The 19,571-nt window shown below is 38.8% G+C and overlaps 1 protein-coding gene across 1 annotated transcript in view; it reads right to left on the reverse strand.

The window, feature by feature from the left end:
- LOC122781422 (contactin-associated protein-like 4) overlaps nucleotides 1-19,571 on the reverse strand; it is a 62,425-nt gene that overhangs the window by 25,909 nt on the left and 16,945 nt on the right. Inside the window, exons 3-7 of the mRNA XM_044045054.1 lie at nucleotides 16,798-16,991; nucleotides 11,084-11,231; nucleotides 6,937-7,140; nucleotides 1,744-1,919; nucleotides 316-462 (exon numbers count right to left, since the gene is read on the reverse strand). Of these exons, the coding sequence (XP_043900989.1) occupies nucleotides 316-462; nucleotides 1,744-1,919; nucleotides 6,937-7,140; nucleotides 11,084-11,231; nucleotides 16,798-16,991 (869 nt within the window). The remainder of the gene's footprint in view (nucleotides 1-315; nucleotides 463-1,743; nucleotides 1,920-6,936; nucleotides 7,141-11,083; nucleotides 11,232-16,797; nucleotides 16,992-19,571) is intronic.

A 19,571-nucleotide genomic window follows, 5' to 3' on the forward strand; every position in this document is an offset into this window, starting at 1 on the left:
ACTCACACCTAGAGTTTTTGATTAACCTAACCACAATCAGCATGTTTTTGCACTGTGGAAAGAAGTCCCGAGTGACCTGAAAGAATCTTTGCAAACACTGCAGAACATGCAAACTCCACACATGAAGAATCCTGGTTGAACCAGGGAACCCTCATGTGCTACAAACACGAGCACTTGTTCTCGTCATAAGACCATAAACATAACAGATACACCAGCAAATCAAGCTGGACGCATCCACCAAACATGTGTGTGTCGACATGTGGTATTAAACAGACACAAATACACTTTCCTGCTGAACATTGAGAGCCTGTTTACCTTCACAGTGACACGCTGGTCTCTCTGTTTAGCGAGGTCTACCAGGTTCACGCCGTTGTAAATGATGTTTTCCAAACAGCCACAGAAATTTCTGTTCGACCCGACAGACCTCCACGAGCTGAGAACCCGGTCTGATCCCACAATCATCTGTTTACGAAAAACATGAACAGATAAAAACACAGAGAGTCAAAGAAAAGAAGGCGTACGTGTGTGAATGCAAGAGGCAAGTCTTTTGTTGGCCTGCATTCAACACCTTAAGGTTTGAGTCTGTAATTTGTTTCTGAAATATATTATTCATTGAAACCAACTTCTTGCCCAGATAGCCATCAATAAATAAAGTTGTTTATTAAAAAAAATGAGAAAAAAATCCACTGCAATGCAAATTTGGAAGACCTGTAATAGCAGGCTACAATGCAACGTAAAAAAGAAGAAAGACACAGTGCCTGAATCCATGTGGAGGAGGGAGATGCATCATGATTCACCTGTTTGAATACACTAAAATGTATCCACACAGGTAAACACATCAGTTACGGTACGTCAGCTTTTCTTTTTAGATAACTTTATTTGTTGATGATGTCAGGAATGTGAAGAGGAAAAATGTTTTACTGATTACAGACTCAAGCTTCGTCACATTTGGTCTTCAAATGTATTCTCATTAAGCATGTTTACACTGAGAGCAAGAGTCTGAACTATTTCAAAACCTCATCCTCCATTCAACACCGATGAACATCCAGGAAATGGACATTGAGATGGTAACATCTTATAAATACCTGGGTGTTCACATAAACATGAACTGGACTGGTCTAATTATGCTGCTGCACTTTACAGGAAGAGTCAGAGTGGAGGAGACTAAAGGTCTTTTGGAGTGCAGGGAGAACTCCTGAAGACCTTCTATGACTCAGTCGTCAGCCATCTTTTTTTGGCGTGGACTGCTGGGGCAGTATCATCTCAGCTGCGGACAGGAAGAGGCTGGACAGACTGATTAAAGAAACCCGCTTTGTCCTTGGATGTCCCCTTGACCCAGTGGAAGTGGTGGGAGAGAATATGTCCCCTGCAGGACACCATCACAGCACAGATGGTAGGTGGACACCGTGTTTACATTCTAGGGGTGAGGTCCCTGGTCCCGGTCTAAAACGTGCCAAAGTAGAAATGTATAGTTTCCTGCCTCAAATGGCGCATTCTGAGGACGTTTTTTGAGGACGAGAAATAAAGATATTTTTCTAATCAGAGGGAACTGAGGGATGGAAACACATTAAAAAAAATAAATAACGGTATTCTAGTAATACAAAGCTTAATGTATATTGAAGTATTCCTTCAAAGAAGTGAGGTCTAAATAAAATGTCTTCAATACGAGTCCCCATAATGTGACTGTGTAAACAGATGTAGGTCCCCACAACATAAGGACTACCTGTACACACACATACACACCTGATCATGGTTCCAGTGGCTGAAACTCGCTGGGATCTGCAGCCACACTGTGTTTTTGTCCACAGTGAAGTTGAGGTGATCACTATGATGCTCCACTGCGACATGGTGCCAGTGTTGATCATCTAACAGGCTGCCCAGAGACACCAGATGCTGACTGTCAGGAGAGGAAACCTGGCCTGGAACGAAAGAAGGAAATGGAGGTTGGATGAATGAATGAATGAATGAGAAAGTTAATAATTTGTATTTGTTCTTAATTTATGTAAACGGAATAGGTTCACGATGACAGCAAATACATCAAGTTTTCTTTATTTGTTATAGTGTTGGCCTTTTGTGTGTGGAGTTTTAGCTGTGTGAAATATGTATTAATCAAATGTGAATTTGACTTTGTTTAAAATGAGAAAACAATGTCTGCATTGGAGAAGAAAGGACGCAAAAAAAAAGGAGATGGACATGCTGAGACATCAATCATTATTGATTCATCAGACAGACACTTGGCACAGCAGAGGGAGAGTGTAGAGTCTGGGACGGAGAAAAAGAAAGGCGTACACCGAGTCGCAAAATGTTACCGATACTGAAGATGATCCCTGACAATGTTATATCACTTGGTACTAACTGAAGCATTCCAACTTTCATAACTGATGGATGTGAACAGTGACTCAAAACATGTTTTATTTTATTATTAATAATAATAATTATGATAATAATAATAATAATAACAATAATAATAATAATAATGATAATAATAATAATAATAATAATAATAATAATGATAATAATAATAATAATAATAATAATAATAATAATGATAATGATAATGATAATAATAATAATAATAATAATAATAATGATAATGATGATAATAATAATAATAATAATAATAATAATAATAATAATAATAATTATGATAATGATAATAATAATAATAATAATAATGAAAATAACAATAACAATAACAATAATAATAATAATATTTAAACCATAACATTTTTCAGAGATACACTGGTAAATACATTTCTGGACTTAAATAAGCTTCAGAATATTAGCTATTGTAGGAAATACCAGATAGATTAAATGTTAAGCCTCAGGGTTAGGGCACAATAGTATTAATAAATGTGAAATATTCAAGTTTAATCACTTTAATTTCAACAAAATCAAAGTGGAGTATTAGCTTTGCCTTGAGGTACAGTTTACACAATCTAACAAAAAGAGATTTCTTTATATTCGTTTGCCCTGAACGAGCACCCTGGTGTCAGGTGAACAGGGAAATGCCTGAGGATGTATTTCTTTCTTGTAAAAAATGATTTTATGTTCTATCCTCTGTTTATATTTGTATGACATTCAAAGGCTCGCTCACATAATCCTCCCGTGCTGAAGGTGAAAGTTCTGTGTCAAGATATGCAACAACACGCCAGAAGAGGATCAGGAGGCATGAGAAGTGCAAGCGGTTGACAAGCATTTTAAACATGGCAGTTTTCAGTGTTCAAGAAATAAACTTGTATCAAATGTTTGAAAGAAGAAATACATCCATCACGTCTGTCGGATCTCCGGGCTAAGAACTAAATCTGCGGCGAAGAACAATGAATTTACCAGAAACACAAAAAAGATGCTTTTTTGAAGTGTTTTAAAAACGAGTTCGCTGTAAAAAGGTGCAGATTGTGCTATAGCCGAAAGTCGTATATGCTTTTGTTTAAATTCCAATTAGCTTTACTAGCTGAAGAGATCCATTACCTACACTGATAATGTTTGTTCACTAAGTGCTCTTTGTGTCTTTACTACTTCCAAAGCACTTGTGGGAGTTTGCCTCTGTGATCTCCACAATCATTATGGTTTTACTGGGGTCGTCTTCATTTTCAGTGACTTTCCTCCAGGATTCATGCAGATTTCTTCAAGGAACTATGTAAACTTCTCCTGCTTTATGACCCGAGAAGCTCAAATCAATGGCTTTTTACAGTGTGGGCTCTTGTGTTTGATCATTAAAAAAAGAAACTCCCCAAGGCAATATTACCAAATAATCATCTGTCTGCTGCTGCGGCTGCTGCTGCGTTACAGCTCCTCACCGCGACTCTCAGTATAATTTTGTGTGAAGACATTGACAGGTTTTATCAGATGGTAGACTGCTGTAATTGTTGCCACATTTTCATTATTCTCTGCACAGCTTCGATAATTGAAATGGTGCACGCAATCAGTCAACACGAATCTGCTCATAACAGACGCTGCGGTTTTTTAATTTAATGAAAATTGACGTCAAAAACTGACTAGAACAAGAAATAAATATAAAGAAAACTCCAGCTTGTTCTGAGTGGTGATTCATTGCAAAAGTTCAATAGTTAATCAAACGTTTACAATTGATATTCATTTGCTATTCACAGTAGTTTTTAAGTTCATATTAACAACGCAAATCAACTTTAAACAGTGTTTCTTCATCGGAAATCAAACAAATGTAAAGGAGGTAACCTTATGAATCTCACTTTTAGATATATTTGATTTTTTCAAATCAAAAGAAGTACAATAAGTCTAATGTGCAAATGTTTTTGTTTCTTAAATCAACATTGTTTTAAATGTTGATTTAAGAAACAAAAGAGTTCCAGTTTAGATGCCTTCTCAGTTTCATACAAGCTGTGGTTTAGGGGTTGGACACTTTGATGCTACAATATAATAATGCAATAAGAATAAAGGCCTTTAATTAATCGCTGCAGCCCTGATTTATCTTTTCCATGTGTAAGTTATTGGAAGACATGAGTAAACCCACTTTAAAAATCAAGTGACTGCTTTCCTTTTGCCAGAGAGAAATGTATGTATACATTATTATTGTTATTATTATTATTATTAGTATTATAATACTATATATATTACATATTGTACATGTCATTACAGGAAATCAGTGTTGGAGCTGATCATAATCTGTGTCTACTGCAGTCATTTGTTTGCATCCACTCCCATTGCAGACAAAAGCCTCATGTTATCAGGTGTTTGACCGGTGCAAAAGGAGCATGTGACCTGTCACTCCCGGCACAAGTTAACACCAGGTGTGAGCAGGACCTTCAGGTGCTGCTGAAATGACTGAGCTGTGGACTGTAATTAAGCACAGCGGGCTCTGCATGACACCAGCGCGGTGCTTCTCGGATGAAGGCTAAACTGTTTATTTACAATGCCGTCAGGCCGAGCCCAACACAGAAACCGCCCTATAAATCTCAATAGATGGAGTAGAATAACAGGGTAAGTCAAAAGTGCAGTATTGGACACAGCAGGCAGCCTGACATTCACTGTCGCAGCTGAGCTGACACACTGTATCTGTGAGTCATCGTCTGCACTCGGCAACAGTCTGTTTTCCAATCTACAGTAGACACGATGGGAATAATTCAAATACTTTTATTTGCAAGAGACCATGAGTGATTTTTGTGTTCTGGTGCCAGTGTGACGTGATCTGATGTGACTGAGGGTTGCTGCAGGAATTGAACCTCCGGGCACTTTAACGACAAACACAAATCAATCTTCTTTTATTTCGACAGCGACATGAAACTCTGAGCGTCAGAGGCGTCGCCCATCAGCCTCCATTGAGATGAATATGAGCCTATTTCCTTCGGGTCATAAGTTAAACTCATTGATGACGTCCGTCTTTCACACTTTACTCCGGATAGAATCCTTGTGCAAAGATGTTTCCAAGTTGAAAGGAAACTTACATGAACATCAGCATAATTTCAGTGCATAATTTACATCTGTACACTGAAAGTAGTCACTGCTAACTGCAGTTGCTTTAATTCATTGATCTATGAATTTATGCCTAAATATTACTGCCTTGTGCTAATGTATCAACAGTATATGATTTGTATTTTGTTGTTGTTAACTTGTTTGTCCAAGTATGTATGATATATATGTATAATCCTTTTAACGGACCCTGCCGAGGCCTCACTTGTAAATGGGGTTTTTAATCTCAATGCGACTTCCTGGTGAAAAGTTTAAATAAATAATAAGCTTTTTTGTAATTCATGCAAGTGGTTCATATAAACTGTTATGTGTTTGGTTAAATGCTGCTGAAGCTGCTTAGTGTACATGTAGAATAATCACAGCAACAGGATGGGTTGAATAGAAAAAGTTGGTTTTAGAAGCACAATGTATCCTCAATTTAGAAAAAAAAAAAACACATTTGCATTTTTAATGTCACACAGGGTAAAGAAACACAGCTGCCCATGGGTTCATAGACTGTAGACACTGTATGTGCTATTTCTGAGTCTTACGGTACATATGGAAACTCATCTAATATTTACAAAGGATGAGATTGCACTGTACGTTGAGTAATTGAGTATGCACAACATGTACCGTACAGTTTTTACATCACAGAGAGGAAGAGGGAACATGACGGAGAATCAAGTTTGAGGCAATTTGAAAACCGGACGTATAACGACAGGGAGTCAGACAACTCTGCAACGGCAGATTCAAAGTGTGGAGATAACGTGAAGATCTATAAAAGTAAGAATATCAGAAGACGGATGTGAGAGCAGAGGCCAGAGGGGCGAAGAGGAATGTGACGAAAGCAACAAAAGAGGCAGGGAAGGGACTAGAAAGGGAAGAACAAGAGTACAAACATAGAGGAGATGCGTCCTGTTTTACAAAAAGTGTAAATCTTTCTTCCTAATCTCTTCTTGTTATGCACTAAAACACCAAAGCAGTCCTCTGATATTAATAGCTTATTTCTCCTCTTATTGTTAAGCCTTGAGTCTGAATTCAGTGATGCATTGTTTGTTTTTTTGGCTCACTCTTGTACAGTTTCACTTCTCTTCCTTTAATCTGATTTTAATCTTCCTTCATCTTTAATCTTACGTTTTGTAACCGAACAAGGTTATTTCTTTTTTTTTTTTTTACTCTTAATATAATAATATAACTACAGTACAAGGCTTACTCTGGACTACATGTAGTGTATCCCAGTACCAACACAAATAACAGAAGCTACTGGTCAGCAAACACCATGATGATATCAGAAGCAGTACATTTCTGTGAGTGCAGTAAAACAGCCACCACAGTTTGGAAGCCTCACAGCTTATAGAGACACAAGCGCCATCTAATGAAGTGCATGTTATCACAGGCTGTAAACTCTTGGCTCGGTGACATAATCCCCTGCCTCTCAGAGTCATTCTGCAGGAATAGCTTCGACGACCTTGAGCAACTGTGACTTTTGTGTGTATTGCAGAGTTTTACCTTTGCGGAGGATGAACAGAAGCTTTCCTCTCTCTAACTCCAGGGTGAGGCTGTGCTCGTTCCTGCCCTCTGCGTGAAGCAGTGTTCCGGAGTTCCTCAGGGTTTTAAATTTCAGAGAGACGCTCTCCCTGAACATCTGCCTCAGCCTGGGGCTCAACCTGTAGAGAAGGCTGCTGTGGCCATCGAAGCTCACCACATCAGAGTCTGAGAAGTAACACAACCACATGTTACTAACAAGTGCAAAACACTTTTGATCAAGGTGAGGCTTTAATGTCGAAATGTTATTGAAATCGCAAAACATCCCACTGCAATTATTAAATTGCAGGAGGTGCAATATTAAAGCCTAAATATGTGCCAAAGTATCATTTTCAATTACTTATTGTCTTGATCTATAAATACTTTTTGAATGAAAATGAGAATGATGATGTAAAAGATGCAACTACATTACTCAAAATCATGAGGTCCAGCTTGTAACATTTTCAACGTCACATGGGCTTCACAAATAAGGAAAAACTTACTTAGAAATTTACCAGCCATTTACTCCTTCACAAAAGAGATGATTTTCGTTAAGTGTGATTATTTCTTCCGAACAAACTCAGTTTCTTGCACGTCTTTTCAAAGTCCTGATGCTAAAGATGCTAATGTGGCGCTGATTTGCCAAGCAATTAAGTATTTCCTTTTATTTGTGAAGCCCAAAACAGAATATAACTTCACAAAATGCTCCGTGTTTCTCATTTTGTCGGAGGTTGCTGCTGATCGTCTTTGCTTGATTAAGAATGATTTTAGTCTTGTAATATTACAGTATTGTTCTACTGTTATTTAGATATCATACAATTGTTAAAATGATTTTGGTAGAAACACAGTAAACCCATTGTAAAAATATATAATGTAAATTGTACAAAGAAAGGACAAAGGTTGTAAAGTTTTCATTTTGAACAATACTTTACTACACTACTATTTCTTGGAGAACTTTGGAACTTTCTGTTCAGACTTTCCCGTTTTTTTGTTTTTTCCCCGTTGGTTTAACTACAATTTCACTTTACTTCACCTTTTTTCAGTTTATTCCAAACTAAGTCTTTAAATACGGTCGATGTAGAAGCTCTATACAGATTACAGAAGTAAATTCAAATTCAGATTATTTTCTCACTCTGTTTCTAGAGATCTATTTAAATCTCTCTCCTAATCTCTGTCCTCCCAGAGGAGTTGAAGGTATTTTGTTCAAAGACGACTCAAATCCAACACTTGAGCTGATTTCATCATCAATCATTTCTCTGCACCTTCAGTTTATGTTAATACAAAAAACAAGTCAATAAATTAGATTATTTGCACGTGTCATTACAAATATATTGTAACTGAATTTTTGAAAAGCCTTTGTTTATATGGTTATATGACCTGCTGTTATCATGGATTGCACCTTATTCTTAGCTTTTGAAAAATTAATGTTTCATACATAATTCAATAAAAACTATATCAATATACATATGTGAAGAGCTCGCTAGGCGCAATGAATAATGTACTGTATGCGTGCCCTTTTTTTTCTGCATGGCTTCACCTTGACATGATCACACTGTTTTTATTCTGGTCATGATGAAATTTGAAGTTTCAGAACAGACACAAATCAAACACACATTTTTTCCCAGAAGAAAACAAGTTGAGTGAGTGATTAGAAATAAAGCAGATACAGATGGTCAATAAGGGGCTGGTCTTCAAGCTGGTGTATGAGTCTGAGAAGCAAATTACAGACATTGTAGCATCCTTCATGTCACTCTGAAGAAAATTATACACCACCATTTCCCATCTTTGTGCTGAGCATTCCTGTGCTGATACGAGAAATCTGCCACCACGTATCACTACTGAAGCGTCAAATTAGAAATGTCTTCTGAAGCATTCAGTGCTTATGAAACTTTGAGACACTGGAAACCACACAAACCCACGATTTTAATTATTCAAAAAGTCAACGCCGAGAACTTTCTACTCTTCACCTTCTGGATGAAATGAGGAAATGTTGCCAGCATCCACGCAGTCTAATTAAATCCCATTCCTCTGAACGGAGAAGCATACATCTTTGTTCCAAGCACACAGCCTTCCAAAGATAATTGATTCTTGCACAAGAGTTTAGGTTTATATATGAGATATTTTCAAACTCTTCCAGTTTTACTGCAGTATAATTTTCTGAGTTGGATTGATTTGGCTTTTTTTTTTATTTCGGCTTCATCATGGATTTGCATGACAAGTCGAGAAACTCTGTCTGGGGGCAGAGAAGAACTGATTAACTTCTCGGTGACATCTCTCTTCTTTGTTTGTGTGATGAAAGCTTCTCTTCCAAGCAATAGACACAGGAAGAGGCAAACTTTCTGTAATTGTCAAGGCCACAGCTGCTGTGTCCTCTCCTGCCTCGTCTGCCCTCACTTTTTTTCTCTCTTCTAATGCCGTGTCTCGTTTTTCTGTCCATTCCTCACCTGCCCAGCAGTTTCCAGGCTCCAGTGTCTTTCACATGTGACTAATTCAACCTCAAATGTCTGCGCCCTCTCCACCTGCTCGTCATTTCCATCAGGGATGGAAACACATACTGGAATATTGGTTAATTGTAACTTCATTTACAGTGTGTACCTGTTAATATAAACAAATATGAGTTCACACAACGCTGATTAAGACTAGCTGCTCCAGTTGTGTTTTCATTATAGTTTTTTGCAAAACAAAAGTCAGTCATCATCTAACCGCTTTATCCTCCACCAGAGGGTCGCGGGGGTGCTGTGCCAATCTCAGCTACATCGGGCGATAGGCGGGGTACACCCTGGACAGTTCGCCAGTCCATCGCAGGGCCACACACACAGAGACAAACATTCACTCTCACACTCACTCCTATGGTCAATTTAGAGTGTCCAATTCACCTAATCCCCACATTGCATGTTTTTGGACTGTGGGAGGAAGCCGGAGAACCCGGAGAGAACCCACGCACACACGGGGAGAACATGCAAACTCCATGCAGAAAGACCCTTGTTCCAACCGGGGCTCGAACCCGGGTCCTCTCGCTGCAAAACGTTTATATAGAAATGTGTGGAAAAACCATCTCATGAGTGTAAAAATGTTTTAGCAATATCTGAGAGGTTTTTCTAAAGTTAAGTATGTTTCCATTACCAGTTTTTATTGCAATTGGTAATGGAAACCCTCTTTCTGTCTGTGTTTCTCAGTATAGCAGTGACAATCCTGTGCTGCACATAGGAAGTGATTCATTTTATGTCACTGCAGGCAACAGCACAAGTGCACTCGTAAAGTGACTGTACACAACTATGCACAGGTTGGGAAACTACAGTGCCCATGAAAACTTTCAGAGGTGAATTACACTCAATTAGCAGTTAAAGGTGATAAATGCTGCCTGCCCAGACTCACCCCCGCACTGTTACTGTATACACACACACACATTTCTGCAATCCCTTCTGAGATTACTGCTTAACAGAGCCCATTTTCAGATGAAGAATGCGTCATTTCTGCCCACGAAAAACAACAAAGAGCTGAGGAATGACATCATCGACGAACAAAATCACCAAAAAGTTGCGTTACTGCACCTTAAATGTGGTAAAGTAAAATATGATGTCTGCTGCACTTACTTGCAAGTCCCTGTACCCCTTGAAGGTGAGTCTGCCTAACAACAATAATACTTTAGGTCACTTTCAGACACTTTTCACACTGGCAGCATGGTGTACACTGTGTGACCACTCTATCGAACACAAACACCGGCAGTGGAGAGGAGAGCCTTGTCCGAGTGCTCTACGCTTGGATGGTGGATTGTTTGACCTTAAGTGCATAAATGTGATATTGATTTGCAAGTGCCTGTGCTCAGATATTTGCATAAGATGATTTAATTGGCTGGTGCCACTTGAAAAAGTCTGCCGTGCTCGACATTGGCAAAGTGGCGATGGATCCGCAGTGCAGTTCAGCGATGTGTGACCCTGCCCCGTTTAAAGTAAGTGTCCACTCGAAGCCTCCACTGCATACACGCGAGTGCAGCATTACCTCAGTCCCTGATTTCCATTGATCATGAAATTTTACATTCCCCCCCCAAGCCGGAAAAAACAAAACATGCAGTTGAGGTGTTGTTTGTTGAATAAAAATAAAAAGTGTAAGGAAATAAAAAGCCAGAACTAACTGTAAGGACATCCATACGTCTCCAGCCTGAGTCCAATGCGGCCATTCCGATTCCAGTCCAGTGGGATGAGACGAACATAGCGAGCTGTGACTCGATGCTGGAGCTTGTGCTGGACCACGCTGTCTGCATTTGTGTTTCCTGGAAAGGCCTGAAACACACAGAGAGCATAAATGTTACCTGGTTTTTCAATCAAAGCATCTGTCCATGTAGTGAGAAATCCTACAAAGACAAATGTGAAACATCTCCCTCTGGATCTTTATTGTTTGAACACGTTATTTTCTCGGATCAATGAAGCTGAACTGCAATCCCCCAAGGCTTCAGTGAGAAGTGATATGTTTGATTTTCTTCTTAATGAGGGGGAATATTGTGGAGATAGGGCCACATTCCCGTTGAATTGCTTCTCAATCGGGTAGAAAATTAGATTTGTGAGGCACTAGGTGTAGTTTTATATATATTAGACATGTTGGTAAACACTTGGTCCATGGAGAATACCATTTATTAACCTCTGTGATCCTCTGAGAGCCAGAGTGACTGGATGTTTGTGGACTTTATCAACTTCTTTTTAAAATAATCTATAAATGTTTCCCCTTTTTAGCAAAATTGCATTTTGTAGTAGTTCAGCTTCTTTTCACACTGATGAGAAGTAAGATGGTGTGTATGGTGTTTGTTTTCTTTCTGTGACAGGGAAACACTTCATTATAATCTTCATTATTAAAAAAAATCAGCTCTTTACACGACGTTTTACAATAAAACATTTTTTAGTTTTAATCTCTTATTTAACTACTACTCATTCAGTCAAACTTCAGTGTCTGTATTGGAAAAGGTTTTTTTGTATTTGCTAATACATCAATGACAGTCAATGAGGTGAATATCAGGTGACATTGTACAGCCAGTACATTGTGGACAAGTGGAGACACAGTTACAAATGTATTTCCATTGATCAGTCAACACACAACCTTGTTACGTAAACAAATGAAGTCTTGTGTTAGATCGTGCAGGACACAGAGGTCGTACACCCCAGCTGACCGCAATCTTTTAGTCACAGTCCAACTCTCACACCATGCCAGACCATTTCATTAACACTCCTCCCTCACTCGTTTCCTGCTACACCAATGCTGCCTCACATCACTCCACATTTCTCAATCAGAGTCTAACAAGCTCAAAAGTCCATTGTGTTTTCCTGTGTCTTGCTTGGACTCGCTCTTGTATGGGAGTTTTCTGCATCTGAAGTCTGACTGTATTTTGATTTGTTGCAATAAATGATTTAATTACAAGAGTTTTCCCAGGTCGTTTGTCAGGTAGACCATATTGTGTCTGCTTGTGTCCGTTTGTAACCCTGCTCCTGACCTTTGTCTTCTGGCTCACATTCTTTTTCTCCCCTTTTTTTATATTCAGATACACTCAATCTAATATTAAAGTGCAGGATGTCACAGTGACTATATGCAATTATTCAATACTATATATTGCTATATGATTTTCTTCTAATTTAACACAAGTTCATTAAATATTGAAGAAGTTTATAACCACAATAAATAAATTGTCATAACATTTGAGGCTATTGTCAAGCTCATTAATGTCCTCCTGTGTGATGGACGACATCTACCTACAGTACTTCCAGTCTGTGGGGAGGGTAAGAGCATTTCCTTACATAATCACTACTCATATAGTGGCATTTCCACTGTCTGAAATGAAAAGTATCATGAACCTGAAATTTAACATAAAAGATCGGGGCGAGGGGTTACTGGCACGTAGAGATTGTGACTACTCGAGCATGCCTGCTTATTTTCATCCCCGTGTGATGCTGTGACACTTCCTCTGAAGTGTTGACTCATTGAAGTCAAGTGTCATCATCTGAACCGTGTAAATGCGATGTTTCACTAATCTGACAGAGCTGAGCAGCTGAGTCTGTCAGCGATCAAATCCTAACCTCCTCACATGACTTTTTCCTGCTGAGGGAGCTGAGAAGAAGTGCACCTCATGTAGCTGAGGCGTTTGATAATATGACCTGACTCGAGAAATTAAATCCGTTAAAGGACACTTTAATTACAATGAGAGAGAGGGAGGGAGAGAGAGGCAGATGAAGACAGGAAGTGCAGTCTAATAATAAAGCACAATGTCACAGTAAGAGAGGGACACGGAAAGACCCTATGTACCAAAATAAGTAAATAAAACAAAAAGGCCGTGACTTCCTAAAGGCCATGACACAGACACAGAGACGAAACCATTGAGACTTTTTAGCACCAAAAACCAAAACTGTTAATCAGTGAATATTTATGGCACATTTGAAAATATCCTCTCAGGGCATTTTTAAGATGACAAGCTGACCTTTTACCACTAAATGTTTAATGAATTCATCTTTAATTTCCGACTGTTTGGGTCAGCTGTAATTAAAATTCATATCACGGTGTTATTAATATATGATGTTGATTAAAAAAAACACACCAAAAAACTAGGTCACTATGACCTTTACCTTTGACTCTTGACCACTGAAGTCTAAAAAGTGTCTCAAGCTGAAAATAACATCAACATTTCGCCATATTAACTTCAAACAATCTTTAAAATAAACCAAAAAATAAATAAAAATAATTCACAACAATATTTGTTAACTTATAAATATATTAAATATATTAAATATTAAATATAAATGTGAAATCTAAATATAAGTGTTAAATATAAATCACACGTTCAGTAACTGATAATACCAAAATAAAAGCCTGAGATGGTCAGACTGTGTTCTAATTCACAAATACAGTTCTCATACCCGCAAATATTCTGGTTCTGGCTCCACAGATTTAACCAAGTACGCATCGGGGGTGAGTTGAGTGTACTTGTGAAAGCCATGTATATCCCAGAATGCATTTCACCAGAACTTATCGACAGAGAAAATGCATAAGAACCTGAAATAAATCTCTTTCTTGTCATAAATCAGGTACCAAATTCTAAGAAATTCCCAGATGGAAAACCTGAAAATAAAAGGCCTCCAGCTACCATAACCAGATGCAGAGACATAAAAATCACGAAACCAGTGCATTCTTGAAATGTGTACCATATGCACAAGCTACAAATGTCACACCTACATTTCCTACAGCCAGTTTGTAGCTGTTGTCAAAGAGCCCACATTTGCATTTCAGGGTGCCACTCAGCAGAATCTGTGCCAGCGCTACAGGGAATCCTGCTTCCAATCCCTTCACCTCCATTAACACTTAAGATATCCCCTGGTTAGAATAGTATATATTCCCAACACCATCTGCCCATTTGCATCCTTTGAAAGAATGAGAAGAGAAGATGATAGAAGGAGAAAACTGGCCAAGGAGACAGCATTACTCGCTAACTCTGGCCTCTAAAGCTTAAAAGACAGAAAGGCCCAGAAGGAATTATGACTGATAAAGCAGCTAAGCAGTCAACTCTGTTTCCAAAAAAAACATAATAACCTCGGCTGACTAACGTGGGGGGCTTCAGTGGGACGTTTGAGACACGCTGTGGATTTATCTCGATTTACTGTATGCTGGGTGTGAAATCAACAAGCTGACATTAGATTTACCTTCACTGTGAGAGTCTCACCTCTCATTTAAAATGAAGCAGTTTGTCACAGCATCGTCTGTCTTTACCAGGTGCTATGACATGACCGCCTCTACCTTATGACAGAGAACAACCCAGCTGGAAAAATAAATAAATACAGCATTTCAGAGTTAAATGCTTGACAAACAGGTTTTGAATTTTTAGAGCTTTTTTTCCCCAGAACAATTTTACGTGTGTTTTTTTTGGAAACTTAATGAAAGAAATCTAAGGATTCTGTTTCACCTGGACATTAATTCAAATGCATCCGTCACAACTGTTTTTATGATTACTTTGAAGATGTTGATGTCAGGATATGCAGACAAATTAAAGGAATTTCAACACACATTTTAGACAATATTTGTAATTACGTTATGCTGTATTATCTCCTCACAAATATGAGCTGTTGTGTTTTAGTTTCCCAACAATGAGCCCTTAAAATGACTAAAAATGTGAACGTAGTCTTCCAGTTGCAAGCTTCTAGATTTGACAGGTACCAAGCCAGATTTTGAAACCAGAAGTTAACAGCTGTCACTTTCAACCAAGCACATATCGGTAGTTACTTTATGGGTACATCATTTAAAAAACTGACTTCATGTTCTTTTGAAGACCTTAAATGAGTGATTGAGACTATTAACTACTCTGGTGTTATAAATCAAGTGCGAGGGAGAGTCATTTTCCTCAAGACTTCCATTCAAAAGGTTAACTGTCACTTCTTTCCTACTTCTGAGGCTTCACTTTTCAAACCAGAAGGCTGCATCCATTTCTTATATATGGTATGTAATACCGCGGCCAATAATGGACAAATTAAACACTGGCTATAAGGGAAGACTTTGCATATCTTTAATAATATGTCACGGCTTCTCTTGATCACCGGGATGAGGTGCTTCAGAAAATGGTGCTTGTCATTTAACATCATGTTGTCAGGGTTAGGCTATAGATTTATACGTCCCTATGAGTCCACAGTTCAAAGTTGTCTTTATTTTCCCACGAGGGGCAAATTGAAGCACAGCCAGCAGCAACCAAGAATAAATAAAAATAGACACAAACAACAGTTGCAATGACAGTGACAAGACAAGCAGTGACACAAATGACTCACTCAGAGCCATAATGGCCATAATCTGCTTTACACGGATGTCATTATCTACAAGATTACAATGGTACATGCAGACCCTTTGCAGAAATATGTGATGTCAAAAAACAAACATCACGGGTTATGCAGGGTTATGAAATGTGTACTCACACATACTAGACTGATGTGGACCCTCAGTCTGGTCTGAATGAAACTGTGACCATGTGCATGTTGGGGGGGTGGGGGGGTCTGTTATATGCCTTTTTGTCTCTGGGCAAGACACTTAACCCCAAGTTGCTCCTGGCCGCTGTGCCGGCAGCATGTGAATGGGTATGAGAGATGTGTAGAGTGGCTTTGGAGGGGCCACAGAGACCAGTCATGTTATGGGGAGGGTTCGGACAGAGCAACAGAAGGAGGCCCCCTGTATCCATGTGTGTCGTCTGTTCATCCATTTCTTGCCAAACCTTGTCCTAATGAGACTGTTAGTCAGAGACTGTGCTACCGAGTCTTTAGTGCAACCGTAGTCACCTCCGCAAAGAGTCCTGCCACCTCCAGGAAGCGTGAAAAACACATTTTTTTCAGTATTAAACTTTCAGCTATTGAACAATGTCTAGTATTAAATTGTGTTGACCCAATGTTAGTAACTGAAACGGCAATTTTAAGCTGCTATGCCTAATGAGGTGAGAGTGAACAAGAGAGTGTGTGTGAGAGAAACTTTTTTAATATCTTTGATTTTAATGTAGGAGTTATAAATTTGGGGGAGAAGCAATATCAGGCAAACATTGTTCCAGGCAGAGCATTTTAATTTAAGTAAATACCCTGGTGTAATGCTCCTCGAGGCAACTTTGGCACATCTTACTGGTGATACATGGTTACAGCACATCTGAAAACTTATATAATGCAGACTTCACAGCACAACACATGCAAGTTATGATCTTATACAAATCAATGGACTGTAGTGTGTGTCTGTAGCTCCAACCTATAGGAGTTGGGCCACTGTGCTTGGTGCCCCAATGGAAGGGTGGCAAAAATGAAAGCACACATAGTTGAGTACAGTACTGACAGTAGTTTTGCACAGTGCACTCACCCCGATATTGTCCTCCTGTCGATACTGTTTCCAGTTGTGTCCTGTGTCACTAAACATCAGCAGGTAGGCTGTCAGCCAATCAGAGCTGCCATAACGGCCTTGGGTGGCAACAGCAGCGATTTCTGTGCGCAAACCCAGGTCGACCTCCAACCACTGATACCTGTCTGAACTCAGGGGAGACCAACCTCCAGCACCTGGAGAGAAGGAGGAAAGAAAAACCTCTGAAGGATGGAAAGGCACAATAAAAGTATTTGATTCTTTACAAAAATGGAAAAACATCGAATAAGTGTACGTGACGTTTGTTAGGAAAAGGGAGCTGGAAAATGTGGAGGAAAAAAAGGGGAAATTAAATGACAGCATGAACAAGAAGAGTTATCTTTTTTTTGTATCTTTAAATGGTTTAAATCTTCGCACTGTGAAGGTTTTATCAGAGTCCATCTCTTGGATAAAGCCTGTTCTCGACAAACCACAACCTATGAGCTGCAGCAGAGGCCTTTATGGTGAACACCGCAAGCCTTATACAATATTAAAAGTAGCTACTTCATTGCTTCATATAACCTGAGTACGAGGGCAGAGGCCCATAAAATGAAGACACTTTAAATAATTAAAATACCACAAGGTGTGTGTGTGTGTGTGTGTGTGTGCATGTGAATGTGCTGAATCAGACGAAAGGGACATTTCACTGCATGCATTTCTTCTTCTACCTTAGTGAGTCCCTTCATAGTAAGGACAGGACCTAACTTGAGGATGCTCTCACCTGTGTTAACTTTTGAAAAACCTTGAAACATAATTCTGACCAACACAAAAGACTATATTGAAATGTAGACCTTAAGCTTTTCCAGCCTGGTTCAGAAGGCTTGTCTTTTTGCCTATTCCCAACATTTTTTCCATGGAGCATTTCTGCCCCATAATTCCCACAGCCACTGTTTGTCCTCACAACAACCTCCCCCTGAAAGTCTGCCACTGCCATTCTTCACCTCTGGGAATGTAAAAAGTCTTGGGCAAGGGAAAAAAAAAAAATCTGAGCTCACAAAAAGCAAAGATGGATGGAAGCGGTCATCACAAAGTATTATTAGTACACAAATGAGTCACAACATGTGAGAAATCCCACTGATTACAGGGCTGCTGCGATGTGTTTTTTATGTCAGACGACTGCTCACTTTCGAGTGACTTTGAAGACATGTCTAATAAATAATTACAACGAAAGACTGTAATCAATGTCACCCTCTTTCTGCTGAAATTCCCCTTTTTTACTGCTGGCAGCCAAAGATTATAAATTCAAAATATATGTATCTGTATCAAAATTCCTTTTAAAAATGAACTTGAATCTGGGCTCTCTGCCAGTTGAGTCACTTGAAATCAGGTTAAGCAAGAGACCTCGGGAGAGTCTACTTGCCTTATCTTCTCAAAGGAGTCAGCAGTTTCAACCACTACAAACCAGAAACCCCTAAGACCCCCACAACCAATTATTATAATGAGATGTTTTTTCTGTTTCCTCCCGAGGTAGATTAGTCAGTTAAGATTACTCATTACCACACATGCACAGATTAGCATTCTGAAGCCAATCTACGCCTCGTCTCTGTGTCCAGAGTAAAATGTGATGAAATACCATGTGCATATTTTCCAAAGATGGACAGTGGTGGTTGCGACGTCTTAGATCTTAACTGAGGCCGACCATGAACCACCGCAACAGATGCACTAACTACTACAAAGTCAAATTGGTCATCAGTAATTAATAAAAAAGATTTAGCAGCACAAAATTATCTGAAGGACAACACGAGAAAGACATTTAAGTACTCATAGAGACAGAGAATATGATCTTCCAGGGATTTCATTAATTAATTAATTATATTGTTAACAGGCTGTAAAACAATATGCAGTAACTGAAATTATTTAAAGGAATTCTTCACTGATTTGCATTTAGCTTTGTATTACTAGAATAGGGATAGTATTTTTGAAAAATGGTGCTTCCCAACCTCAGTTTCCCCTGAATAGAGAATATCTTCATTCTTTTTTTGTTACGTGTCCATCAGTGACGCTTGATACTGCAACGCTAATTCCAAACTTTTTAGACCCACTCGTAGGGGGGCGGTACCTCATTCCCAGAATGTAAACAGTGTCCGCCATCTTTGCTAACAGTTACGCTAACAAAGAAAAGAATGAAGACATTTCTCAACTCAGGGAAAACTGATGTTGGGAAACACGATTTTTCAAAAATACTACCCTGTTGTAGTAATACAAAGCTAAATGCTAATCGGTGAATTAGCAACTTAAATACTTGTGTGATGACAAACTGAAAAGCATTAAGTGGGTAGAAAACTTCTCATTTAGCATCAGGCTTGACTTTCAGAGCCCTTCATATTTATTCAAATTCCTTCAAATTTCCTTCAGCTTCATTATATTATTTGACTGTGGGATCAGTTTGCTGTGTGTGTTTTCTATGTCTTGCTTTTGGTATTCATTCAAACAAATCAGACACTTTTATAAATCTGAGTAAAATGTCCATTTTTTTTTGTAAACAAAGCCAATAAGTTAACGCACATTCTTATACAGCAAAAAGACAAGTGCAGAGCCTTGGGAGGAAGCAAAGATCTCTTGATGTTTCTCTTAAATGGAGCCGTGTGTTGAGTCTCGGCTCATTTTGTTTTTAAATTAACTCTGAATGAAGAGTCTCCTCAGAGAGTGACTTTAGAGGGTGAGGAGCATTAGCAGCAGCTGGAGGAGGAATAAATTAGCAGGGGTTTGAATTCTAGTAAGAACAGCTGGGATTCAAT

This window comes from Solea senegalensis, linkage group LG15 (genome assembly GCF_019176455.1).
Source record: "Solea senegalensis isolate Sse05_10M linkage group LG15, IFAPA_SoseM_1, whole genome shotgun sequence".
NCBI lineage: Eukaryota > Metazoa > Chordata > Actinopteri > Pleuronectiformes > Soleidae > Solea > Solea senegalensis.